The sequence below is a fragment of the Crocodylus siamensis genome, chromosome 1, assembly GCF_052110815.1.
Source record: "Crocodylus siamensis isolate JL-2025a chromosome 1, ASM5211081v1, whole genome shotgun sequence".
Classification (NCBI taxonomy): domain Eukaryota; kingdom Metazoa; phylum Chordata; order Crocodylia; family Crocodylidae; genus Crocodylus; species Crocodylus siamensis.
The window spans coordinates 256,899,719-256,927,216 of NC_143395.1; the positions used below are offsets into that span (position 1 = coordinate 256,899,719).

At 45.0% G+C, this 27,498-nt stretch overlaps 1 protein-coding gene across 1 annotated transcript in view; it reads right to left on the reverse strand.

Annotated features, from left to right (window-relative positions):
* DSCAM (DS cell adhesion molecule) overlaps positions 1 to 27,498 on the reverse strand; it is a 628,177-nt gene that overhangs the window by 294,551 nt on the left and 306,128 nt on the right. The window contains exon 3 of the mRNA XM_090031636.1: positions 10,325 to 10,464. Coding sequence (XP_089887762.1) covers positions 10,325 to 10,464 — 140 coding nt within the window. The remainder of the gene's footprint in view (positions 1 to 10,324; positions 10,465 to 27,498) is intronic.

Here is a 27,498-nt window from a genome sequence, read left to right on the forward strand (position 1 = left end):
TTTACTGTGGAACGAATTAATCAGCACAGTAAATGTGCCCACAGACAACTGTTTCCTACTCCTGTAGAGGAAGCATAGATGGCAAATGCAATCTATAACATAATGCTACAGTGAACTACTCTGTGTTGAAATTCTCAGGTAGCTTGTTTCTTGCGCAAATAAGCCTTGATTATTATGCAAGTTGGGCTACCTCTACCATAGCAAATTTGGGCAACTTCTCTTATTTGTGTTTGTTTCAATAGCTCAACAAACATAATAACTTGCCTGCTATATCTTGAATTTTAGATAGCAAACTTTTTTGGGAAGAGCCTATCATTATCTTTATGTCCATACAGCGCATAGCACAATGAAGCCCAACCTGGTTGAAGCCTCTTGTACTGTTGAAAAAAACCCCAAAACTTTAAATATTAATTAAAAAATACTCCAGTATTAATTTCACTACAGCTATTGGTCTTATCCCATAACATACTTTGCTAAAGCATCTTGATCATGGCAGCCTCCATGTGTTACACTTCCCCCACTCTTGCATCTAGTATGGAGATCTCTTTTGGGGGCATGTCCATGCTACAATAAAAATGTGCATATGTGCAATACAAATGTGCAAAACAAGTCTACAGCTTGGGTCGATTTTTATAAGCTGATTTTAAAGTATCTAGCAGAGGTACTAATAACACAATATCTCCATTAAGATAGAGCTCACCCTGAGCTGCAAAATCCACAAAAAACCCAGGATGGTTACTTAGGTTACTAACTCACACTGAGCTCCACACTACTGGGGTTATACTGCTATGAATACTTTATATCTGCCCCTGCCATAGCCCTGGACACCCAACTGTGGAATGGAACAGGGGGAGTTCTGTTTCCTCTGAAACCCTGGGCACTGGACTGTGGCACAGTGCAGACAAAGTACCTGCAGCTGAATGCTGCCAAAACCAAAGCTCTTCAGCCTGGATCCAAACACTTCACAAGCTGGATCCAGCCCACAGGCTGTAGACTGACACCCCTAGGTTTAAACTAAAGCAAACCAGCTGCTCTCACTTGTGACTGATGAGTAGACTTTTTTGTAATGTATCTGTAGTGTCCTATATCAAAGTGTAATACCAGTTATAAAAGTAGTAAAAAACCCAAAACAAAAAAATGCACAATTACATAGCAAACAAATGGTCCACAGAATTTCTCTACTGTCTAGATGCCAGCAGAAAGTTGGGCCACCGAAGGCTGTAGTACAGTATGTTTTCCCAGAATGTAAGATCTCTCCCATTACAAAACATGTAGACCAAAAAGCAAACCAAGCACATAGATCAATGACTAAACAATCAATGCATTAATAGCCACTGACTCCTTACTTGGTAACAAAAGCAATAGCATTTGGTAGTAAGCTCTAATGTTTGCTTATGGCTCTGAAAAATGACACTCTTGCCAGAAACATTTTGGATAAGCTAATATCAACAAAGTGGTTAACCAGCTTCTCCCTTCTAGGTTTGGACTAAGGAAAGAGACTATAGCCAGAATGTGAAGACAATATATTGAGTTTTCTGTATATATGAAGCTTTATGCAGTTTGTCTTTAAACAAAGTAACTCATAAAAATGCAAATGTGCAAAGGATGCTAGTTGTCACGGAGTCACAGAGGTGCTCCGTGATTGAGAGGGTGATTGGCAGAGCTGCCAATCACCCAGGCAGCCCAGGTGCCTGGTTGCCGGGGCAACCAGGTGGTCACATGGCCGGAAGAGGGCAGGGCCTGGCCTTTATAACCAGCTGAGGCCGGAGCTGGAAACACAGTTCCCTTCTGGCTGCCGCAGGAGCAGGAGCAGGAGCAGGAGCAGGAGCAGGAGCAGGAGCAGGAGCAGGAGCAGGAGCAGGAGCAGGAGCAGGAGCAGGAGCAGGAGCTCTGTGGCTGAGCTGAGTAGCCTGGGTTAGTGGTTGCTACTTCACCACGCTAACCGGCTGCAATGATGCAGGGAACAAGATCGCCCTGACTGGAGGTAGGATTGAAAGCCCTGGTGGGGCTTGGAGTTGTTAGGCGTGTGGAGCCTCTGTTTATGTTGTAGCCAGATGGCTTGAGTATTATGTTACAGTTTACACCGGAGGACCGGGTGAGGCTGTAGGGGAGCGAGGAGGCCTCAAGGGAGCTCCCCAACAGCTTGGGGGTTCCCAGTGCCCAGTTGGGGCACAGTGCCAGGGGCACTAGTGTCGGTGCTGCTGGGCATTATATTGCGCCAGGGAGGCGCGGTGTGCGGGGTTACAGACCCCAGCCCATAAGGGCGGTGTTTAGCCCCGGAGCGGGGCAGAGACAGGGCGCAAGAGGCGCGGAGTCAGCCCCGAGAGGGCAAGGCCCCTGGAGCGGGGCAGAGACAGGGCGCAAGAGGTGCGGAGTCAGCCCTAGAGAGGGCAAAGCCCCGAAGTAGGGCAGAAACAGGGCGCAAGAGGCGCGGAGTCAGCCCTAGAGAGGGCAAGGCCCCGGAGCGGGGCAGAGACAGGGCGCGGGGCGCGTGGCGTGTCGGCCCCAGAGTGGGGAAGCCCAAAGGGGCGAAGCGCAGGGAGCGCGGTAGAGGCCCCTGAGGGGCGAGGCCCCAGAGAGGGGCTGAATAGCCAGGCCTAGCTAGCCACCCAAGGGCGCCGAGACTAGGGCGGCGATAGCGCCGGCCCAAGGGCGCCGAGACTAGGGCGGCGATAGCGCCGGCCCAAGGGCGCCGAGCTAGGGCGGCGATAGAGCTAAGGCTAGGGCGGCGAGAGCAGCCTAGCTAGCCACCCAAGGGCGCTGGGACTAGGACGGCGATAGCGCCGGCCTAAGGGCGCCGAGACTAGGACGGCGGTAGAGCTAGGACTAGGGCGGCGGGAGACCCGAGATCCGGGCAGAGGGACCAAACTGGCCTAAGGGCGCCGAGACTAGGGCGCCGAGACCAGGGCGGCGGTAGAGCCGAGATCCGGGCGGAGGGAGCGTGCCGGCCCAAGGGCGCCGAGACTAGGGCGGCGAGAGCGAGCCGGCCCGAGGGCGCCGAGACCAGGGCGGCGGTAGAGCCGAGATCCGGGCGGAGGGAGCGTGCCGGCCCAAGGGCGCTGAGACCAGGGCGGCGAGAGCGAGCCGGCCCGAGGGCGCCGAGACCAGGGCGGCGGTAGAGCCGAGATCCGGGCGGAGGGAGCGTGCCGGCACAAGGGCGCTGAGACTAGGGCGGCGAGAGCGTGCCGGCCCAAGGGCGCCGAGACTAGGGCGGCGAAAACACTCCAGTTCCAAGGCAGAGCCGGCGATTAGCCAGGCGCCGGCTAGAACCCGGCCCAGGGGGCGCCGGTAGTGAGCGGTGCTGGCGAGCCGACCCAGGAGGCGCCAGCAAGTAGCTGGGCGCCAGCGTGACAGGCCCAGGGCGCGGGGAACGGGCTAGAGATTGGGGCCCGACCCAAGGAGGCGCCAGGTGGGTGAAGAGCCCCGGTGCCCGAGAGTGAGAACAAGGGCACCCGAGGGGCGAGGGACCATACAAGCGTCCCCCAGAACAGCTGCGAGGCTTGGGGCGTGCTGAGGGGGAGGCTTGGAGGCACACATTGCCCTTAAGGCAGGACGCTTATCGAAACCCCAGTCTGGAATAGGGACGAACAACAAGACTGTCCATTAGGGAAACTGGCAGCCTCCACATTATATATTTAACCATCAAAGTCGTGGCGGGCGAGGTTCTGAGGGTGCTACGTCACCCTAACGTGACGGTAGGCGGCGCTAGGGAGCTCACGGCCGCCGCGCCGTCACACTAGTAATGGTCCTTAAGTTCTGCAGGCACTTTAGCACACCTTAATCAGCATACTCACTGTTTAAAGATTTTCATGTGCTTCATGGTCTTTTCTACAAGTGTATGAAATCAAAATACTTTCTTCATTTCACAGGGCCACAAACTAGAATGGCTACAGCAGCTACACATGATGACACAGTGTTTTTATAGTCTTTCCAGGCAGACTCAGGAGGACAGCAGGCTGTACCTTTCCTATAATAGGAGGAATTTTATGGCCACTTGATCAAGCCACTAAGCAGGTGAGCTGCAATATTGCTGCTGTCAGCTGGATTATATTGCTTATTGAAGATTTCCCTTCCTCCCCCTGAGATTCATCAGAACAAGTAAGTTAGGTGATAAAGTGGTATTATAACTAGGATGCAACATGCACTGCATGCTACTGAATAACTGAAAACTAGGAAAGTAGTATGAGAAGTTGATTATATTCTATTCATATTAAATTTCTTCTTCAGTAAAAAGGGATTAAAATCAGTTTTACAAACCAGAATTGATGCTTAAAAATACATTCTGGCAGTGGTTTTCGAGACCATGTCTATCAAGCTTTACAGCAAAGCCTGGAACTACTGCTGTGACAATAAGCCCTGCCCATTCATGCACCCCAGACCAGCAAAAAGGCAGCAGTTTGTACAGCTCTGGGTCTCCTAGCACAAAATCATCTAAGGTGATTCTGAGACAGGTGCCAAAGCAAGCCTCGCCCACTTTGCACTTGCTGCAGGCCGCACCCAGGACACTTCCAGGAGCAAATCTAAGACTTGGAACTTGAGAACACTCCTGGGATGCATCAAAACTAATTCTGTGACATTTTTACTTAAACTGCAGTGTTAATGGGAGTGGCTGTTTCTTTCCAGTGTTCCCGGGATTACAGTGGAGATGATATATATAGGCACATATTTTGACAGTAGCAACAGGGCCTATGCAGAGACCACGTAAGCCATCTACACTGTCTAACTGACTGACTTGGAGTGCAAGAAAGTAGATAGCACTTACTTCCTCAGCTGCAGTGTTTGGAGAAGGTAAAGACATGGTCTGGGGGACTAAACCTGATGTGGGTTGGAAGTCCAAATCTATTCAGTATATTTTTGTTTTAATCTTTCCCTACAGGCCATGTTTAAAGTAGCAAAACAAGTCAAGTCAAGGCTGCTGCAACCATTGGAGCACCTTAGATGGTGTATATCACTGGTGATTCTTTGGGCAAAGAAACCTGGTGGCGCCCAAGTCCTCTCCAGATATGGATGGCCACTGGCTCACAGAAAGCTTATCCGCTCTTTGACAGGCCTTGTTTTTAGTCCTGCTGGGTGACTACACACCCTCCTTACCCAGGCTAGCCCAGGTGGGGGTGCCAGTTTAGTCGGTGATAACCCAACCATGGAACTGACTGTACTGGTGTACGTGGTACCAGATAGCAGATCAAGAAAGGCCTGGCATGACAGGGGAAGTGGCAATTTAATAGGCAATCCCACCATTTTCTGATACTTTTGTGCAGTTATTTGAGAGCTATCAGGAGCTGAAGGTCTTGGAATATTTGTTTTTATTTTCAAAGGGTTTACTGGAACAATGAGATGCAGTTTGCAACCCCTTCACTCTACACCCATAACCTACCAGTTGGTCTTGGAAACCAGATGAGGATTTCCTCTGGTACTAGATCATATCAGGGGGAATTAAGAAACAGTGAAGAAAGAAAAGGGTCATTAGATATCACAGTCCAACATCCTTATAGTTTGATTCACAGACCAGCTATGCCTTATGGCATAGGATCTAGTTAAAAAATTACATAATACTAGACATCTCCTATACATGAAAGTGGCTCTTTTCTTGCAACCTGTTCTAATTTATTGTATAGTGCAAAGCACCACTTCAGGATGTTCATGACACAGATTTCAGTAGCAATTCCTACAGAGCTGTTAACTATATTTCAGTTAAAAGAAAGAGGAAAAGAAGCCATTGCATCCATTTATAAACAGCATTGCATGAATTGCAATTTTGATACTTTAGAGGACCATTTGAAATAAGACCTAAGACACTGTGCTCAGACAAGGCAAGGGTCTGTGAATAAGGACAATGGAGAAACAAGAAAAGATACTTTATTCGAAACTGTTCTGCTTTTTGTAGGGAATGGAGACAGAAATCTGTTATGGTCTGAAGGCTACTTCTTAATAAAATGTTAACTCAAAGATTTTGGGTTAAAGATACTGGAACATTAAATTCTGTACCTGAACTTGAAAAATATAATCCTGAAGAATCCACCACTGCAGACTTTAGAGGAAGATTCTATAATTTGTTCATGACTTTGGCTATGGTATTATTATGAAAGACCACTTGATGGCACAGAGTAACTCTCACTGTGCATTAAATCTAGAATTGTGTTCATGTTACAGACATTTTCAACTTTCAAACCTACCTAGGAGCAAATAAAGATTTTATCTGTTGCAATGTGTCCAAGGCTAAGTATTTTATGAAATACTATGGAAAAAAGTATAGTTGGTTTCCATCCCAAAACATTCCCCAGACAGAACAAAAATACTTTTAGAAGACTAGAAAAAACACGTGTCTAGGATAAGCAGACCTTCCATACCTGCTTTCATACTGGCTTCCTGATCTTAGCTCTTAGAGTCCCCAACTTGTTTGAGGAATGGTAAGGGCCAAATCCTGCTGTTGGCTACATTCATGCAAAAAGAGTTATCTTGGCAGCACTGAAGGACTATACACAAGGGAAGAATTCATCTGAGAAACTGAAGTCATGCATTCAAAAGGTGGACATGCTTAGGGTGCACTTCAGGACATGTATACCTGCCCAGACTGACTAGGTCTGAGAAACTGAGGAAAAGACAATTCCACACAGACATGAATTTTGGAAAAGGCAGAATGGCATTACGCATTATTTCAGTAGGCAGATAACTGGGTTGAAACCTTCCTATTAGGGCTGTGCAAAATGGCTATCTTTTGGTTCTATTTCGGATTCAGCCGTTTCAGAGGGACAGTGATTTGTTTTGGTGTTTCAGATCATTGTTCCCCTTTGATTCAACTGAATCTGTTCCTGAGTTTCAACGCTGTTTTGGCACTGATTTGAATTGGCTGGGGAGAGGCAGGCACAACTGGGTGGCTACAAGTTCTCCCACAGCTCCTCTGGCTGTGCCTGCCTCTCCCCAGGTGGGGGGAGCCATGGGAGAAACCCCCTTAGCTGTCCTGCCCAGCCCCAGACCTCACCAAGCCCAAGCCTAGTCCCAGCACTTAAAAATAAATAAATAAAAAGAAGCCCTGCACTCACCAGCTGTAGCAGCAACGAACAGGGCAGCCATCCTCCAGTTTGTCTAAGTCACTCTGAATCCTAGCCTTACCCTCCAGCATATCTACTACTCCCCCAAGCTTGGTGTCATCTGAAAACTTGTTGAGGGTGTACTCTCTGCCATCTTCCAGGTCGTTGATGAAGACATTGAATAAAACTGGCCCCAGGACCAATACCTGGGACACTGCACTTGATACTAGCTACCAACTAGACATCAAGCCATTGATTATTACTCTCTGAGCCCAAAGTTCAAGCCAGTTTTCTATCCATTTTACAGTCCATCCAAGCCATACTGCCTTAGCTTACCTGCAAGAATGTTGTGGGAGACCATGTCAAAAGCCTGGATTCTCCTTTTTTCCCTTTCTTTAATATGGCCTTTTCTAATCATCTGGGACCTCTCCTGATCACCATGAGTTTTCAAAGTTGATGGCCAGTGGCTCTTCAATCACATCAGCCAACTCCCTCAGCATTTTCAGGTGTATCCCATCCTGCCCTGTGGACTTGTACACATCCACCTTTTCTAAATAGTCCCTAACCTGTTCTTTCACCACTGAGGGCTACTCACCTCTTCCCTAAACTGTGCTGCCAGGTGCAGTAGTCTGGGAGCTGACCTTGCCTGTGAAGACTGAGGCCAAAAAGGCATGGAGCACTTCAGTCTTTTCTGTATCCTCTGTCACAAGGCTATCTCCCCCATTCAGTAAGGAACCCACAATTTCCCTGATACTCCTCTTGCTACCAAAATACTTGTAGAAACCCTTCTTGTTACCCTTCACATCCCTTGCTAGCTGCAACTCCAATTGGGCTTTGGCTTTCCTGACTTCAATCTTGTATGTCTGAACAATGTTCTTATATTCTTCCCTAGTTATTTGTCCAAGTTTCCATTTCTTATAAGCTTCCTTACTGTGATTTAGTTTACTGAAGAGCTCCCTGCTAAGCCAAGATGGTCTTCTGCCATACTCGCTAGTCTTCTTGCACATCAGGATGGTTTGTTCCTGCATGCTCCTTAAGACTTTTTTGAAGTACAGCCAACTTTCCTGGACTCCTGCGCCCCTCAGTCTGGTTTCACAGAGGATCCTACCCATGAGTTCTCTGGGAAAGCTGAAGTCTGCTTTTCTGAAGTCCAGGGTCCTTACTCTGCTGCTCTCCATCCTTCCTTTCCTCAGGATCCTGAACCCAATCATCTTATGGTCATTGCTGCCCAAGTTGCCACCCACTACTACATTCCCAACCAATTCTTCCCTGTTTGGGAGCAGCACATCAAAAAAAGCATGGCCCTAGTTGGCCATTCCAGCACTTGCACCAAGATGTTGTCCACAACACTCTCCAAAAAGTTCTTGTATTGCCCTCCCAGAATATGTCAAGGTGACTGAAGTTTCTCATGAGAACCAGGGCCTGTGATCAGGAAACTTCCACTACCTGTTTGAAGAAAGCCTCATCCATAGGGTTGCTAACCCTCCTGGATTGGCTGGGAGTCTAGCAAAATTGGCATTGATCTCCCAGTGACTATTGAAAGTAACCTGGGAGACTGATATTGTCAATGAGTTGACCAGTACAATTAATTACATTATGTCATGTTGGAAAAAAAAATCTCCTAGAATAGCTTCAGTCAGTTGGCAATACTACTCATCCATCACTTCCTCCTGGTGTGACGGTCTATAGCAGACCCCCACCATGTTATAGGACAGAGCTGGAAAGGTAGCAGTTTCCTTCTTCTTTTAAGATCAAACCTTGGGCTCATTGGGTAGGATTTGTATTTTCTTTTCTGGCTGGGAACACACTGGGTGTTTTAGATACATGGAACACCCACAATTTTATTAAGAGTGTAGGGGGTAGACAATCTTAGTCTCTAGTATAACATCATACAATCCCAGACTTAGGGTACCTATGTTTGTGAAAATTTTTGCCATTTAAAGCACTCTAAAACTGTCACTTAATACATGTGGGTGACTTTAGAATGTTTTAAAAATCACAGAAGTTGCCTTATTTAAACCCCATTTTATGTGTTTTAAATGTATGGCAAACTGTGGTAGTGTAGCTCAGCCTATCTAGTTCACCTTTACTGCATATTTACTTAACTGGGGCTTTTCAAAGTGGTAATTAGTTATTACTTCCACCAGGTATAGCTAGCTCTGGAACCCAGTATCAGCTTCAGGCTGCGTTGTTCAGTGTCCAGTGCCCCCTGCCTCCTACCCTACAGAACTACAGCAAGGCATGAAACTCACAGCAAGCCATGGAATTTCTATTACGTTTTAAGGCACTGTTCCTTCAGCACTTTAAGTAAAGTGTAAAAGTTACAGCACCTTTGGAAATGCCCACCCTGCATGTATATAAGCACCCTTAGTTTCCAGCTCCCAATCAGAGGCAGAGCAGGGGAAAAGCACAGGTGGGTAGAGCCTTACCTGACACATGGGCTCATGGCATTCTGGCAGTGGCAGTGGCTGCAGCTGCTGCTGCTACTCTGAGTGGGCTCAGGTTGCTGTGGCTGAGACAGGCTCCCTACATATGTCCTATAGCAGCACTTGTGGTGTAGACTCTTTGGGAGCCACCATTCTGGCAGCCCCTCTAACTTAACACCAGGGGCTGATGCCGCCTCACCCACCCTGAGTTACGCTACTGATCCCAGGTCCCTTCACTATGAAGGGAGCAGAGAGGAGAGGTAAGGGGCAGCACTGTCAACATGAAGAGTTAAAATATCATTAAACACACAGAACTCAGGATATTGGCTTAAAATGCTTGGTCTACAAATGAAAAATAAGAACATACTGTCTGGCCATCTGGCTTCAGATTTTGAAGCCTGTCAAGGGAGGTCCCTTCCTGCAGTCTGATTTTGACCATTGATCCATTCATTCTGAATATCCCTCCAACACTTTGAGTGACACTAACACCCTCCTTGGCTTTAGTCAAAGTATTTCTGCTGTCCATCCTATTGTCACTATACTATTTGCCTTTGTGAAAATGGAAATAGTAATGGACACTTAATGTTGGCAAGCACTAGGTATCTACTGAATGAACTCTAAAGCCTAATCTCTTTCCAACAAAGTGCATAAATGTAAAATGCATATTGAAGGGGGGGAAAAGAAAAAAACAACTTAAAATTATACCAAACTTTGCTGCTCAGCAGAAGTACTGTAAGTTCTTACATTTACATTTGGTTTGCTGGAGAAATGTCTATAAGTGCTGAGAAAAGCAAATTCCTACTTTGTCAGCTCAGCATGCTAGAGAGAATAATATATAGTATTTATTATACTAAATATATAAGGGTGCACCTGATACAAAAAGTCTTGCGCTGTTGCTCTGTCGTGTTTCTCCAGTGTATCTGTGCCGTGTGATACATCGGTAATTATACAATCCATCTTCATTCTGTACATCTAAAATATACAAGGCTCCCGTGGATGTGATGCGAAATCTAGATCCTGAAAGACAAAAATTTACAGTGCTTAAAATAACTACAGGTGGTGGCATCATCATCATCATCACCTTTATTGTTGGTGTTGTTGCTTTTGTTGTTTTTTCCACTGAAGTGAAAACATAGAAGCTTTCATACATTCCAGCTCCCAATGTAAGCTTTTCTAGATCTAATTTTACTATTTTGTGACTGTCTGTCTAAATAATTCAGGTAGATACCCCATAAAGCTGTAAGGACCTAAATGAAAAGCAGGGCTTGTGAATATTGAAGGAAGATGATCATGAATTAATTATCATCACTTTACTATTATTAATAACAAAGACATTTTTCAAATAAAATAGGTAAGGAAAAAAGCTAATATGGAAAGTGAACCCAGCTATATTAAGGGCGCATCTGCATGTTGCTTTATGGTAACATAGCGCTGCACTACAGCACTGTATGGCATGCTGTGGTGACGTAGCGATCACATGTGCCTACACATGATCGGCAGCTACATTGCTACAGCAGCATGCTCTGGGTAGAGCATGTTGCTATGGCAACATGGTGGCAAAATCTACCTATGCGCTGCATGTCTGGCACAGTAACTGCCCATACTGGTTGTAGTACTTCAAAAGAAAGTACTAAAACACAGCGCCATAGCAACATCAGCATGTGGTGACATGTAGGTGCACCCTAAGATACCATATCTAACCTCTGATTACTAGAATGATGTAGAAGGTGGGAGACTCCTGAATGAGAGCCCCAGATGAAGGGTTCAGTAAAATAAGCCACGTGTCCAAATTGAAAACAACAAAAGTTTGATTTTATAAAACAGCAACCTTCTTAAAATTCTAGAAACATCAAAATCTAATTCCAGGAAGAAAAACAAATGAAGGGATTGCTTCTTTTAAAGTGATAAGTCTAAATGGTTCTAACACAACTTGGCTTCCACAACAACTTGATATCATAAAAATGTGGTGGAGCATCTCATCCAGACAATTTGTACAAAGCTGTCGTATGCACACAAGCTCAGGTTTATAATATGGTATATACACATGTGCTTATCTTTCACTTTAATACATTCTTCTTTCATTGTAAACATGAAAAACCTTCTGTGTACATAGCAATGAAATAAATGGGGTTTTAAAATTATTATTTCATTTATTATTTTGCATTGTACTGGCAGAACCAGACAGGCAGCTGGCCAAATGTTTGTAATTGATGAGTTCCGTCTTCAGCATTCCTGTTGCTGTTACTGACATACTGATCATGTTAGTCTTCAAAAATAAAGAAACATCTGAAAGAGCACTGGTGATCAAAAATTGAGGAGGTTGGTCTTCAGGTTCAAATGCTAGATAAGGATTCTGAAATTAAGGTTTAATTCCTATCCTTACCACAGCTGGTTGAGCTCAGAAAAAGCACTTTATCTGTGCCCCACTTTTCTAGTAACAATCCTCATTCTCGTCTACCTCTTCTATGTCTTCACTATTTAGATTGTAAGCTCTTTGGGACAGAAAAGTCCTTTCATTTTAAATAGTTACAGCAGCTAGTTGATTGATCTCATTATCTCATTTGGAATACACATCTGTTACTGTTACTTCATAGGAAATGGATTTTTCCCTCAAACTTTTTGAGTATTAGAATAAATTGAAATCAATAAACATGGGATTATACACACACACACGCATACACACAGACTGTAAACTTTTCTAGCATTTGCTACCTCATATTGACGTTAGAATGCAGTACAACATTTTGAAATCATAAGAGAACATATACACTTTCCTCAATTCAAACTGCAGATAATTCTCTACCTAATTTTTTTGAAAACCGTGACATTAAATAAAAATAAGGGATAGTATGTTGTAACATGACATTGTTCTGCAGATATTTAATAACTCATACAATGCATATATTTTTTAATGTATATTGAAAAGTATATCTTCTTCCTGAATTATGGAAGGAACTAAACAGGAATGATAGCAGGGGGTGGGGATTTCTAGGAACTCAGTTAAAGTCACAGCAAAAAACTGATCTCAGGAGCAAAACACAGTAAGTTAAAGCTCATTCAACCTCATTCAACCTCCCTCTTTCTTTCAATAGTTGTTAAATAATAAAATATCTCTCAACTATAATACCATCTAATCCTGATCCATGTCCTTTGAAGTCAACACAGCATTTCCCAGCTATTTCTGTGGAAATGAAGTTCGGTTACCAGTTCATAGTTACTATTTTCTTTCATTTTTATAGAAGAGGGGGTTTTTTTGTTTGTTTTTTAATGATAGCTTTTTTGCTGAGCACTATATAAATATGATACATGGGGTATTGGGCTCCTGATCCTTCTGTCAGAGGTTCCCAAATTTTTTCTTGAGTTCCCCTTTCCAGATTTACCAGTGACCCTTGTACCCCCACCAGCATTCATTTGTCATTTTAACCCCTTAAATGCCAATTAGTATAATGAAAATTAAATCCACTATTACACAATTTCTCTTGCTTACTCCCACAAAAAGATCTTACATGTGGTATATGTACCACAGTTTGGGAGCCCCTGTTCTAGATCAAATGCAGATCTTAAGGCCCATCATGGATAACTTTGGTGTAGATGGGACAGAGTGAAGCTGCATATAGACATTACACTTAGACTGGTGTAAATGATTGGAAATCCATCTAAACCTGTAACTGTACAGGAGTTCGATTTGCATAGACTGGTCTAAAAATGGTGCAAGCAGTCTAAGATATACCTTAGTTCAGATCAATCTAGATTAGACTGGTGCATCTAACTTTTGTACCAATTCCCTATCAATTCAAGTTAGATCACTGTTCTCCAGCAGCTTAGCTTCCTTGGCAGCCTCCATTACCCCTCCCTTGCAGGGACGTGCGCAAGCACTTGGGCTGCTTCAGGCTTCTCCAACTGAATGCCTAGTGAGCCCCAACCCCAAGTTTTGCCAGAGTTGATCCAGAGGAGCATCGGGCAGGAAATCCATTGCTTGGTGCCAGGCCTCAGGCACTAGAAGCCCTCTAGCCCTATTCATCTTGGGAAGGCTGCTGGTCCTCAAGGGTGAGGAAGTTGTGGTGGACGTAGGTGTCGTGGGGGACATAGCCTTTCTGGACTTTAGGAAGGCCTTCAACACTGTCTCTTACCCCATTCTCATTAAAAAATTAGGGGATTGTGGTGTCGATGCCTACACAGTCAGATGGGTCACCAATTGGCTGGAGGGCCGCACCCAGAGAGTGGTGGTGGATGGGTCATTTTCAACCTGGAGGAGATAAGGGCAGTGGGGTCCCCCAGGGCTCGGTCCTTGGGCCCTGTACTGTTCAACATCTTCATCAGCAGCTTGGATGAGGGGGTGAAAAGCACCTTGTTCAAATTCAAAGATGACACTAAGATGTGGGGAGAAGTGGGCACGCTAGAAGGGAGGGACAGGCTGCAATTGGATCTGGAAAGGTTACAGGGGTGGGCAGATGAGAATAAGATAGGATTCAATACTGACAAGTGCAGGGTACTGCACCTAGGGAGAAAGAACCAGCAGCATACCTACAGACTGGGGAACTCCCTTCTCGTCAGTGCAGAGGCAGAAAGGGCTCTTGGAGTCATTATTGATTCCAAGATGAACATGGGCCACCAATATGAGGATGCAGTCAGTAAGGCTAACCTCACCTTGTCCTGCATCCACAGATGCATCACAAGTAGGTCCTCCCACAGATGCATCATGAATGATCCTCCTCCTCTATATGACATTGGTCAGGTTGCAGTTGGAGTACTGCATCCAGTTCTGTGTGTCACACTTCATGAGGGATGTGGACAACATGAAGAGGGTCCAGAGTAGGGCCACTCACATGATCAGGGGGCAGCAGGGCAGGCCCTACGAGGTGAGGCTACGAGACCTGAACCTGTTCAGCATCCACAAGAGAAGGCTGAGAGGGGATCTATCTGGTGGCTATCTATAAACTGGCCAAGGGAGACCAGCAGGCAATGGGAGAGTCCCTGTTCCCCCAAGCACTACTGAGAGTAACAAGGAATAACAGCCATAAGTTGATGGAGAGTAGATTCAGGCTAGATATCAGGAGGCACTACTTCACGGTCAGGGTGGCTAGGATCTAGAACCAACTTCCAAGGGAAGTGGTGCTTGCTCCTACCCTGGGGGGTCTTTAAAAGGAGGCTAGATAGACACCTTGCTGGGGTCGTTTGACCCCAGCATTCTTTACTGACCATGGCAGGGGATTGGACTTGATGATCTGCTCAGGTCCCTTCTGACCCTACCAACTACTATGAAACTATGAAGTAATCAGCCAGGGCTTTGCAGATCTGGACGGCATGCCACTGTGCAGGGTCGGTACCCCCAACATGAATGGGGGGCACTCTCTCTCCCCCATCTCTGTGTCATGTATGGACAACCTGCCATGTCTTGTCCATTTGATGTGCCTCCTCTGCCCAGGATTCATTGAAGAACTCTCTCCTGGTCTCACAGATGTTGTGGAAGATACATGCCATTCTCCATCATCTCAGGGAGTGGAGAGTTGTGCAATATGTGGGCATTGTGGGCGCTGCCCACCAAGCTGGCAAAGATGTGGGTGGCTCTGGTGGTTGATGACTCCCTATAAAACAATGGTCTTTGTGGTTGATGAATGTCTGGGCTACCTTAAGTGGGCAGAGGATGGTATGTGAGTGCTATCCACAGTCCTCACACAGTTGGGGAAGCCCATTAAGTGGAAGCCAGTGATCACCTCCTGCCACTTGACAAGGTGAATGAAGTGGTCAACCAGGACATTCTGGATGACCAGACACACCTCCCAGACAGCCTCTCCAGCCATGTAATTGCCCACACCAAACTGGCTGGTGACATAGCAGAGACTGCTGGTGTGGCCAGGTTCATCATGGTGATGGTCATTCACTTCTCCAGAGTTAAGGGTGGTTATATGCTGACATCCTGACATGTGATGTAGGGGGCTAGTGGGTGACAATGTCCATGAAGGTGCCCTGGAGCATATAAAAGGTCTGGACCCACTGCTCTTGTCCCAGGCACCCAGGACAATTCACTTCCACCAGTTGCTGCTTGTGGTATGGAACCAGAATCAGTGCTTAATGGTCAGAAGGTAGTTACAGAGCACCTCAGCATCCATGACATCCTAAGTGGCCACATCCTCATCCACCACATGAAAGTTGGTGGTACAGTCCAGGATGCTTGGTGGGTGAAGGGTGTGGTAGGTGGTCCGGTACAGAATGTCTAGATCCTGGCTCAGGGGCAAGAAGCCACATCCCATGGTGACCAGCTGTCCCATTGTGTCCTGGTGGGCATGTGTGATGCCCTGTAGCCTGCAGTGAGAATTGTGCAGGTGACAAGCAGAGGATCATGCAGCTCCAGGGTTTCTGTGCTTGGGTGCAGGTGGCAGGATGCTGTGGCAGAGTGTGAGAAGACTGGGACACGGAGGCATATGCAATTCATGATGGAGGGCACTCTCTCTGGGGCTTTTCTGGAAGCCTTGGGTGGGGTGTGAGGGAAGGGTCTGCAGTGATGTGGCAGGGGTTGGGGGCATGTTTGCTCATGCTCAGCAGCCAATCAGAGATGGCCCAGGTGCTTGGCTGCACTCAGCAGTCTCTGGCACCTTGTAAGCCCACAGGGCACACTTGGAGGCATGCAGGAGTACCCCCAGTCTGCAGGCCTTGACCTGAGCTGGTAACTTCCATGCCTTGCCCTCACTCCCATCCCCCTGCAAAAGGGCCAAGATGTATACTTACTACTGATCTAACTTAGACCACTTACAGAAAACTGTGTAAAACTTGTTGATTCCTCCTCAGGATTTTTGAACACTTGGACGTGGCCAGAGCGGAGGGTCAGAAAGAAGGAATACTCTATGGTGTATCTGTGCTGACATTCTGGGAGTATCCTGTAACTTGAAATATACCTTTCTTATCTTTCTATGCTATTTTCCCCTAAACAAGGATGATATAACTATTTCATATTCCCTTGACGTTTTTAATTACTTGAATACCCAGGGTTTGCATTTCTACACATATTATTTTGAAACAAGCACACTACTAAGCATAGCATCTCCTAACTCATGTACATTATTCGTATCACTAATGGAGAGATGTGTACAATGCCTATTACTAAGGTAAGGTATGTGCACGACTCTCAGACATCATAATGCACTTTTACACTTCTACTTGCTATAGGTAAAGCTGCCTCTCCACAGTTATAGTTAACAGATTTCATCAGATGCACCTACAGGCCCATGCTAGCCAAATATGGCCATATACTAAATTCAAAGGTGTCACGGATGGCCCCGCGAGCGGCCGTGAGCTCGCGAGCGCCCCTTTGCCGTGCCAATTAGGGTGATCTGACACCCTCTACTCGCCCGCCACGTCTTAGATCTTATTGGTTCAGTATGGGAGGCTGCCTACTCGCACCTAACGGCGCCGCAATGGTATCACTACCGCTCCAAAGTGGGGTCCTCTCCCCCAGCCTTATGGGCAAATGCGTGCCTCCAAAACCTCCCCTTTAGCACGCCCCAAGCCTCGCAGCTGTCCCGGGGGACGTTGTCTGGTCCCCTTCCTGTTCTGCGCCCTCTCCGGGCCTCGCCCTCTCTGGGGCCCGTACCGCGCTCTCTTGGCGCTACCCCCTCTCTGGGGCCTCGCCCTCTCTGGGGCCTGTATCGCGCTCTCCGCGCCGTGCCCTCTCCGGGCCTCGCCCTCTCTGGGGCCTGTACCGTGCTCTCCACGCCGCGTCCTCTCCGGGCCTCGCCCTCTCTGGGGCCTGTGTACCGCGCTCTCTGCGCCGCGCCCTCTCCGGGCCTCGCCCTCTCTGGGGCCTGTGTACCGCGCTCTCCGCGCCGCGCCCTCTCCGGGCCTCGCCCTCTCTGGGGCCTGTGTACCGCGCTCTCCGCGCTCTGCGCCCTCTCCGGGCCTGGGGCTCAGGTGGCCTTAGCCGTGCCTGGCCCCCGCTTGGGGCTCAGGTGGCCTTAGCCGTGCCTGGCCCCCTTGACCCTTTCCTTGGGTCTTTTCTCGTCACCCTTCCGGGCCGGGGTCCAGCCCCGTGCTCTGTGCCACTCCGGCACCACCGTTGTGCCCCCCTGGCACCGTGCCCCTACTGGGCACCCGGAGCCCCCAAACTGCTGGGGAGCCCCGCTGAGGCCTCCTCGCTCCCCTACAGCCTCACCCGGTCCTCCGGTGTAAACTGTAACTCAAAGTCAAGCCCTCTGGCTCCAACCTAAACCGAGGCTCCACACGCGTAACAATACCTCCAAGCCCTGCCAGGGCTCTCAGTCCTACCTGCAGTCAGGGTGATCTTGTTCCCTGCATCATCGCAGCCGGTTAGGGTGGCAAGGCTGCGACCACTAACTCAGGCTGCTCCTGCGGCGGCCAGAAGGGAACTGCTCCCTAGGCTTTGGCCTAGCTGTTTATAAGGGCCTGGCCCTGCCCCCTCCTGGCCACATGACCTGCCTGGTTGCCCCAGCAACCCCCATCTGTGTTGCTCCAGGCCTCTCCTCTTCCTGGGCATCTCCTTAGGAGCGGGGCGCGGGAGTGCCCCGCGACAAAAGGCTTCTCGAAAAATAGTGAAACATCAAAGAGACTTACACATTTGTTATCCTGTTGCCTTTAGATATACAGCTAAAAGTTGGAAAATGGTTATTTTTATTAATCTCTTAAATGTGATTATTTCAGAATAAGGTGTTATACTTGCTTAAACAATACCCAATTAATTTTGATCATCTCGCTATAGCATTTTAGTAAAGGAGTTTATAAATAAAATCTTTACATACTAAATTATCCACATATTTTGCCTAACCCTCTTTAAAGACAACTGCAAATAAAGAGCTATTGCCACAAGTCAGATGTTATCACACAGTATATATTTCTCACCAAGAAGCCTTGCATATAATTGCAGGATTAAAGCATTTCTTTTCCTCTCCTTTTCTAAATATATTTTACTTACTTACATAATGGTTTAATAACCAAGTCCTTTTCCACTATGAAAATGCTAAACATAAAAGATGACAGAAAATAAAAGGGAAATGTATGTAATTTCTGTCACCTCCTAAACGGAGAGCTTTTTCATTAAAACCGACAGGCTGTCAACTGCGACAAAGCCTAATGCTGAGCATTCTGTGTACTGTACTTCAGAAAGTGTTTAGAAATGTACTGGGATTGGGAGCGACATGCATTTATTACCCTGTTGATCTAAGGGAATGTTCTGTTCTCCAGGCACATTTAATTTAATCGCTCCTACTTTGCTGTAACAAAATCTAATTCTTTTCTGAATCACCTTCTTAATATGCTAACTAAGAAGATTTTTATCTTATTTAAGATGCATTCTTCCAGAGAAGGTGAAACTTTTTTATTTGTTTGGCTATGAGCAGGTGTCAAGGGGAGAAATCACCTTCATATCAGCTAAGAGGAAGGCTGTCAAAATATGTTCTATAATTTATATTTATTATTTGTCTTTGCTATTGTTTATATTAATCTCTTGAAAATGTGATTGTAATTTTAGAATTTGATTATCAAAAGTGATGAATCCTCACATCTACTCTTCACTTTAGATGCACTCTTTGGTGAAAAAAATCACACCTAGAATTTGCATATGATGACTTTCATTCTAGGAATTCAAATACTGAGCACTTTACATAACACAGCAGTGAGGTAGGCAAGTATTATTAATATTATGCATAATATTATTATTAATAATATTAATAATATTACAACTATTTTATAATTGAGTTGAGACACTTTGATGAACCAGGAATTTACCAAATGTCAGAAAATAAGCCAGTGGAAAGATGATACTAGAACCCAAGATTCCTGGTTTGTAGTCTAAAAGCTGTCCACATTGCAGAACTTTGTCTCAATATGTAAACAAATCATTAACAGGCTTCAGGACCAGAAAGAACCACTTATGATAATTTATTCTGACCTCCTGTGTTTCAGCTAGTACTTCCTGTGCCAAGCTTGTGTCTTAAGTTTGAGCTACACCAAAGAGTTTAAAAAACTTTTACCTTGATTAAATTATTCAACTGACAGAGAAGCCACTACACCCAGTAGTAAGATGTCCCAATGGTTAAATATTCTCACTGTTCAAAGTGTGTGCTTTATTTCTGGTCTGAATTAATTCTGCATCAGCTTCTAGCTGTTCGTCTTATTATGCCTTTCTTTGTTAGATTAAAGAGTTTCTTGGTTATCAGACACCTCCACATGTAGGTACTTACAGAATGAGAGGAAGTTTCCTCTTAACCTAACTTTCTCTTGATAAGTTAAATAGATTGAGCATCTTAAGCCTTTTACTGCAAAGTGGATTTTTCATACCTTGAAATATACTTGTAATTCTCTCCTGAAATCTTTCTAAACTTATCAACATCCTTTTTAAGTTTCGATCCCAGAATGATCCATATTATTGCAACAATGCTTCATGCAGATATAGCATCTCCTCCATATTCCTATTCAATATTCTCTTATTTATGAATCAGTCAGATACCAACAGCTACTGCCAATTGCATGGTGAAAGTGAAAGGGTTAATCACAAGTGTCCTCTTAGTCACAGAAACTTTCCATTTGTTATTAACCATAACCTCTACTGTCCTTTGCAGAGTTTAGACTTTTCAGAATATGTCCATCTCATCGTTTAAACATGGCCTACTGTATTTTCTCCCATACCACATGCCTCCAAATAAAACACACAAAATGAAGGGGAAAAAAAGAATTATTCCATAATCGTGACTGAATTCTGACTGCAGGGGATCCTGACCACATAACTGAATCATGAACAGCACTACTCAGGCAAGACTAAAGAGTTAACCTGCTCATAGGGCAAGCTGCACAGCCAAAAGCTACAACCAATTCCATGGAGGCTGCTAAAGGGTTAATACTGTAACTCTGATCTTGAAGGGGGGGAATTTCACCCCCTCCCTCCCTATAGGCATTTTCACATGTTCTAATTAAAAGCGCCCAGGTGTCACATGTATCAGCATTGCCTCACGCCCCATGCTAGAAAAAATGGTGGTGGGCCACTGTGAGCTAAAGCTCATCAGACATATTTTATTTCAAAGCTCCCCATCACCATTTTGTCAGCATGGAGACATGCAGCGATGTTGATATACATGATGCAGGAGGCTTCCAGAGCACATCAATTTCCATGCTCCAGCAGACTTGATTAATCAAGTTGATGTTGTACAGCTTCACCATGCTTTCATCCCTCCACTCCAGCATAGAAAATCAGCTACTCCTCTTAAGACATGCACCCCAATTTTGGAGGACTGATTTTTGGGGGAAAAGGACACGTGTAGTATCTGAGTGAATATGGTATATTCATTGTACATAGACACTGAAACTGGCTGGATTAAAAAACAGGGTCAAATAAAGCCATTTTACCAGGCAATCTTGGTCACTCTGGGTATAGCTATACATGCAATTAATGCTCCTGAATTTTCTGTGCATTAAACTGCGCCCTTCCCACACACATCTGAACGTGTGCCTTATTGGGAGCAAATTTGCTCCTGATGGGAGCAGTTTAGTCATGGGCTGTTTCTACCCTGTTCTGCACCCCCCTGCAGTTGCCAGGGGGAGTTCCAGGCTCTCCCAGGTGCCAACCCTGGGCTGGCAGGGGGTATGGGGGCTGGTCCTGATCTCTGTGGGGTAGGGGGAACTGTCCTAGCTCTCAAGACCTGTCTCTGTCTCCATGGGGCAGGGAGGCAGATGCCAGGCAGCTAAAACAGCTCTCCCTGCCCCACGGAGATAGGGACGGGTCCCAATTTCTACACGGCTGAGAGACAGTGTCCCACTGAGCCAGGACAGCTCTCTCTATCCCCTGTGCCCCCCTGCTGCTTAGGCTGACAGGGATCACTTTGCTCGCAGTTAGCATCTACATATATGCTTCAGCGCATTAGTTTAATGATTTCTAGTGCCTGTATCTACAGTTACTAGAAAATGATACATTAATCTATTGCACAGTAATTGTTGCACACATGTAGATGATGCTTTACTGTGCATTAGATTAGTCTAACGTGCAGTAAAAAGTATCATGTAGATGCGCTGTCTGTATAACTAATTGACCTGATCATTATTTACCACTAAACCAGATTTTGTGAGATATGAAATCTTTATGAACAGCAGTCTTGATTGCTAGGGCACTGTCTTGGGAAAGGGAGATATGATTTGCTGTTCCAAGGGTGAATTCTTTTTTTTTTTTTGCTTTAGAAAGCCATGGAATTGCCTTCTTTGGAGGTCTTCAGGACCATTTACTTGGAATGTTTTAGAATTAGCAAATCCTGTATCTCTGTGAGAGGTTGGAATAGATGACTCTGGAAGTCCATTTCAATCCCTATGAATCTAAGAAATTAATGTGCATCCATTATCTGTGGTATTAAATTCATATAGAACACATTACTGTAGCATTTCTTCCGTAGAAACATATAAAAAGTATTAAGACCTTGAAAAATAAATAGAAGGTAGTTAAAATCTGGGGTCAAGCAATCTTAAAATTTTATTGCTTCAAGCCTCTTGGATGGCATCTGGAAAGTACACCCTCCATTTTACTAACTGCTGACTACTGCCCTAAATAACCCAATGACTTCATTAAAGTTTAGCTGCATTGGCAAATCTTGTATTAATTTCTGTAAGTGAGGAGAGGTCATATTAACAATTATGAAATTGCTCTTATGTAAGGTTTTTAATGCCTTCCATTAGACTGTATAATATCAAAGATTAAAATAAAATTTTACAGGTCTTAGTAATAAAGTTAAAATAGCTCTGTTTAGGTTTCCTATATGAAATTGTTCTCATGTATAATTCATAAGAGGGTATCTGAATGCTTTCTTGTGGAATTAGTTTTAAATATTCTTATATGAAAATGAGCATATTTTAAAACTGTATAATTAATTATTCTTTTATCCTGCTTTCAGGGTTTTTTTTTCCTGGCAGCAATTCTGTTAAATTTGAAATAGAATTGATGTTATTCTCAAGCAGGTTTAAAAATCATGTTTGGTATTCACTTTGCAGGAAACATATCTCATGGTGTTAGGCTACTGCTGTCTAAATTGGGTTGATAGAAATTAAAAGAACAGATGGTTGTTGTAACCAGATGCCAAATGGTAATACAGCACAGCTACCCTTTTATCAGCTGTACCTGTCATCTCCCAATGTCAAAGCCACTTTAGCTAGTAAGATCTTAAATGGTTTCCTGGACCTGTATACACAAAAAAAGAGGGAGTGTTTCCCTCTGAACCAAACCAGATACAACCTATAACTCAGTTTTATAGCACTTTTGAAACATGATTGTCAAAGCAAAACAATCTGCTATTCTAGGCAGGGAAATGTGCTAGAAGTCATGATTAAAACTGTGCTTTGAAGCCACAGTCCTGGAAACACCAGTGTATGTGAAGCAGAGGTTAGACTGGAGGAAAGCCATGCTAGTACTTTTTTCACCTCCTTTACAAAAGATGTGTCCTCCTTGAGAGTCAAAACAGGATGTTGCTCATAATATTTTTTATAGATGTTCAGAAGATGATCATACATATTTACGAGCAATACTAGGTGCCTTTCAGAGGGGCTGAGCAAATCCACTGGTCCTGCTCAGTACCTCAAGCATAGTTCGTTCTTGACTGGGAGGAATATCGTCTTGGCAAACAAACATGCTTCCAAGAGATAACCTAAGGTTTGAACTTACATGTCAGCTACCTTGCAGTAACGACTTGTGTGCATGCTTTTACCCTATGTCAATGCAAGACAGCTTATCTTTTATGAAAACTGGATACGAAAGTACACAGGGATATTTACTATATGTGTCCATACATTTCCATTTTGGCTTACCTCGCAATAAGTTACTGATTCCCAAAGGGGTGTTGTCTTTCAAATGCCACCGCAGTGAGTGGTCACTCAGTAAAGTCTACAGATCTGTCCTCCCTCCTGCTTCTGACATAAGGAATGAAGCAAGTAAAGCTGACACTTATATCATGAGTGGTACATGACTGAGTTAATGCCTCACCATGGCAGATAAGGCAGTTCAAACCTCTGATCCACTGTTCAAGCTCTCTGCTGACTCACGCAGCGAGTCTGCTTATACCTGCTTTGGTCTATATATTTGAAGCTTTTTTTAGAACTGTAACAGCTAGAGTTACCTTTTCCTCCTCCCCCCTACCTTATTTAGACCTTTCCCCCAACAGGAAAGATGAAACATTATAAAACAAAAGACTGGCTTTAGATAGGTACTCTTACAGCATAGAGATACATTAACAGTTTTCAGTCCTGATACAAAATTTGGGTGCTTAACTTTATTTACATAAGTAATCTCATGGGCAAATGTTTGCAGATTTGTGGCCTAAGTTAGTTTTACCAGTAGCCTAGATAGACCTTAAATCCTTGTTTTCTTCATGAGTTGAGTAATTCAATTTACACACAAAGACAGAAGTTTCTGGTCTTTTAATAATTCCAGTTCTCACCCCACTCTTCCTTCACAAAGCAAAGCAAAGCAAAGCAAAGCAAAGCAAAGCAAAGCAAAATGAAACAAAACATCTTACCTAAACTCTCTTTAAAGTAACTGGTGGTATGGTGGCATTGAATTTTGTAGCAGTTTATCCAGAAAACACACTTATGGGGTGCGTGTACATGAAACACTTAATGTGCAGCAGACTGATTGACTGTGCAATGCAGCACCATGGCAAAACCCATGCTATCAGGCTAATGTGCAGTAGTATTAGTCTACTGCACATTAGCCGTCACAAAAAAAACATGCCATCATGCTAATGCATAGTAGGGCAGAGTACTTGGTATTTATTTAATACTTCCTCTTGCAAATACTATATTTAAAGTGCAGTAGGCGCGGCACATTAATGAACGTATAGATGCACCCATGGTCTGGTGGTTACAGGGACAGATCCAGTGGGGCTGGTGGCATATTTGTACCCCACTTCGGTGATGCACTGCCATGCACAGTGACCTTTCTGATGCCACTGGCATGTCAGCACAGCTCCTACTGGGAGCTGTACATAAGCAGTGAGCTCTGAACTCAAAACCTGATGGATGCCAGGTTTGGCCACAGTCCTTACTTTTACATGGCTCCAAAGCCCAGGTAGTGGGCACTGCTGCAGTTCACCCTTCCCCACCAACCAGCTTAATTCAGAAGTAGAGGCAAAAATGGGACAAGTGGAAGTGGCACTCAGCCTCTGGGCTCTACAGCCATGTAAAAGCAGGTCTGATCACTGCTACTGCTCATCCTTTCTTCACCCCCACTGCTGAGTTTGGGGCAGGGGGTGAGGAGGGAAGGGGGAGGGAGAATGGTGGAACTCACCACCTGGATCTGGAGTTTTGTCAAAGCAGGGGCTTTGGCGAGACCTTGTGACAACTAGCTGGTGAGCTCAGAGCTCACTGGCACTTAGGCTTGTGACAAGGGGGAGGATGTGGCCACAAACCTGTTGGTGGTGTGGCTCATGTGCACTGAAGTCACTTCACTGTGCATGCACTACACTCCCTTTGCTGTGCTCTTGGATCTGCCCACAGAAAGTTACATAATGGCACTTGTACTCTGGTGGTCAACAATAACCCTAAGTGCAAGCATCACTACTGCTCTTCAAAAACAGTGCAAGAGGATGAAGTAACAGGCTACTGATATCTATAAGAGGGAGCTGTTGGTAGTGTGACAAGGCCTCCTTGGTGGAGAAGTTTAACATTTGTCTATATGTTAATACAAAATTATTCTACTGGCCTTTTTTTGCCAACTGGAGCACACTGATGACTCACATTTAGTTTACTGTTTATGGCATTTATCTACCCACTCTGACTAGCATGTGGTTAATTTACTTGCATTATGTGCGGCAGAGTGATCATTTTAGAAATATTAATTTTAATACTTACATTCTACAAAAATGGGCATTCAGAAATCTGAAAGTTAGACGGGGAATTAGATAGAAAATTTGATGGACACATCTTTATTTCTTTTTTCCTTCTTCCATTCATGTTTTAAATGTTGCATGTGAAATGTCATCTGTCAGTCCTAACTGCATTGTTACTGCACATATTATATTTCATGTGTTAAAAGAGAGGAATAAGTTTGTTTGTTCTTAAACAGGTTGGTAATTCAAGAAGGAAGGCAAATGGTCAGTATTGAACTGTAGTTGTCCATGCTGTGTAAATTTACAGTTACAGAGATGCTATGTTTTTCTAATCAAATGGCACAGCAATAATAATACAAAATCTATAAATGAATGGTTAGTCTCAGTTCTCGAGGATTTATCTGAATGCATTTGGTTTCAATGGCTGGAATTCTCTAGTTTTTAACTGTTATCCTCTGGCATATTAAGTGAAACTGTCATAATCTTAGTGCAGTTTTAGATGGTAGAAAACTTCAGAGACATTACTCTCTGAGCAGCTTTCCCTATTTCAGCTACCAGAGCAGACAGTTTAAGTTTCAGATCACAAGCTAGTTTTAAAATCTTTGATTAAACAGGGTTTGAGTTTGCCCATGATGTATGGAGCTGCCTTGAGGATTAAAATTGGTTTCCTCAAGTTTTTACTGGTGAATCCGTAATAAACAGATGGCCTGTGGGTGATAAGTGGCACTCTACAGATAAATGCTCTTTATGATATCAGGAAATTTAATTAATCTATTTTCAAATCAACATGGAAATTAAAGCATAACTAAGATATCTGCCATTATGCAAAGGGAGGGTTTGCATTTCTTCTGAACTCTAGAATAATTTGGCTTATGTGACCATCATGAAGTATCAGTTTTATAGCAGAATGGCTTCTAAGTAACTTTTTATGCAGAGATTTTTTTTCCTCCAGTATAAACAACATGATCAGAATAAATCATAGAACAGAATATACGGCATTACTAGTGCCACTAGCAGCAGCATTATTTTAACTAACTGCGATCAATATTATGCTAAATAATTTGGAGCTGCTGCAGTTTAGTAACTTTATGCTTAAATATATTGACTTCTTATTGCATTAGATCACCTCACAGATAACTTTGAAAGTAATGAAGCATCTAAAATAGAATAAAGAACCTGATTGGTGGGGGAGAGGGAGGAGAGGGTTAAGAGAAAGAAAAAAAAAACCCCTACTGTATTTACTCAGCTATAAGGCAACCCTAAATATAAGTCAACCACCTAATAGTCTGCTTCTATATATGGAAAATTTATGGATTTGTTATAATTTTCCAGGTACAGAATCTAATTATTGGAGGGTTGCCTTGAATTCCACCCCCTCCTACCTGCATTGCTACAGCAGGGAAAGCATTGGTCCTCTTGCGCTCTCCCCTGCCCACATCCTCCTAGGGTGACCACCTTTTCAAAATGAAAAGATGGGACATGTGCAGGCCTCTCCTTCCTTCCCCCTGCTCCACCCTGCCTCTGCCAGGGGCACGGTCAGAGTAGAGCTGAGTGGAGTGAGGCTGGATGCAGCCTATCTGCTGCAGGCTTGGGGTTCCCTGCCCTGCTGCCTTTCCCCAGGGAGCCCTGTGCCAGCCATGTGCCCCCTGCCTACCTAGCAGCAGCAGGGGGCACAATTCTGTGCCACTGTTGCCCCCACTGCTGCCAGGTGGAAGGGGGCACCTTGCCATAGTCGCACAGGCAGCACAGGGCTTCAGGGGGCAGGATGGCAGGGCAGAGAGCCCTGAGCCTTCAGGGGGTAGCCCACATTTGCCCCCAACCTGCACACAAATCTGGGGGATAGCCCAGATATGCCCCCAATGCCCCTCCAGGGATGCACAGAATGGTGGAAAGCCTCGCCCCCCACCCTGGTTTTGTCCTTCTCCCTGCCTCAGACCCCATGCACTGTCCTGGCTGGGCAGCACCCCTGGCCACAACCCCATCCTATGCTCCATGCCCTCCCTCACCATGAGGGCTTTGATCTGCTCCCCATGCTCCCTCCCCAACAGAAACCTACCTGCAGGGAACTGCTCTCCATGCTTCCTGGCTGTACACATGCACATGGCATCCCCTACATCCTGCTCCTGGCAGTCCCAAGCAGGCTGTAAGCGGAAACCAGCCATTTCCCATGGTGAATGGAAAACCCAGAACCCTGCAGAACACTGTAAATCTGGGACAAATTCTATCTCAGATTCATGCAGC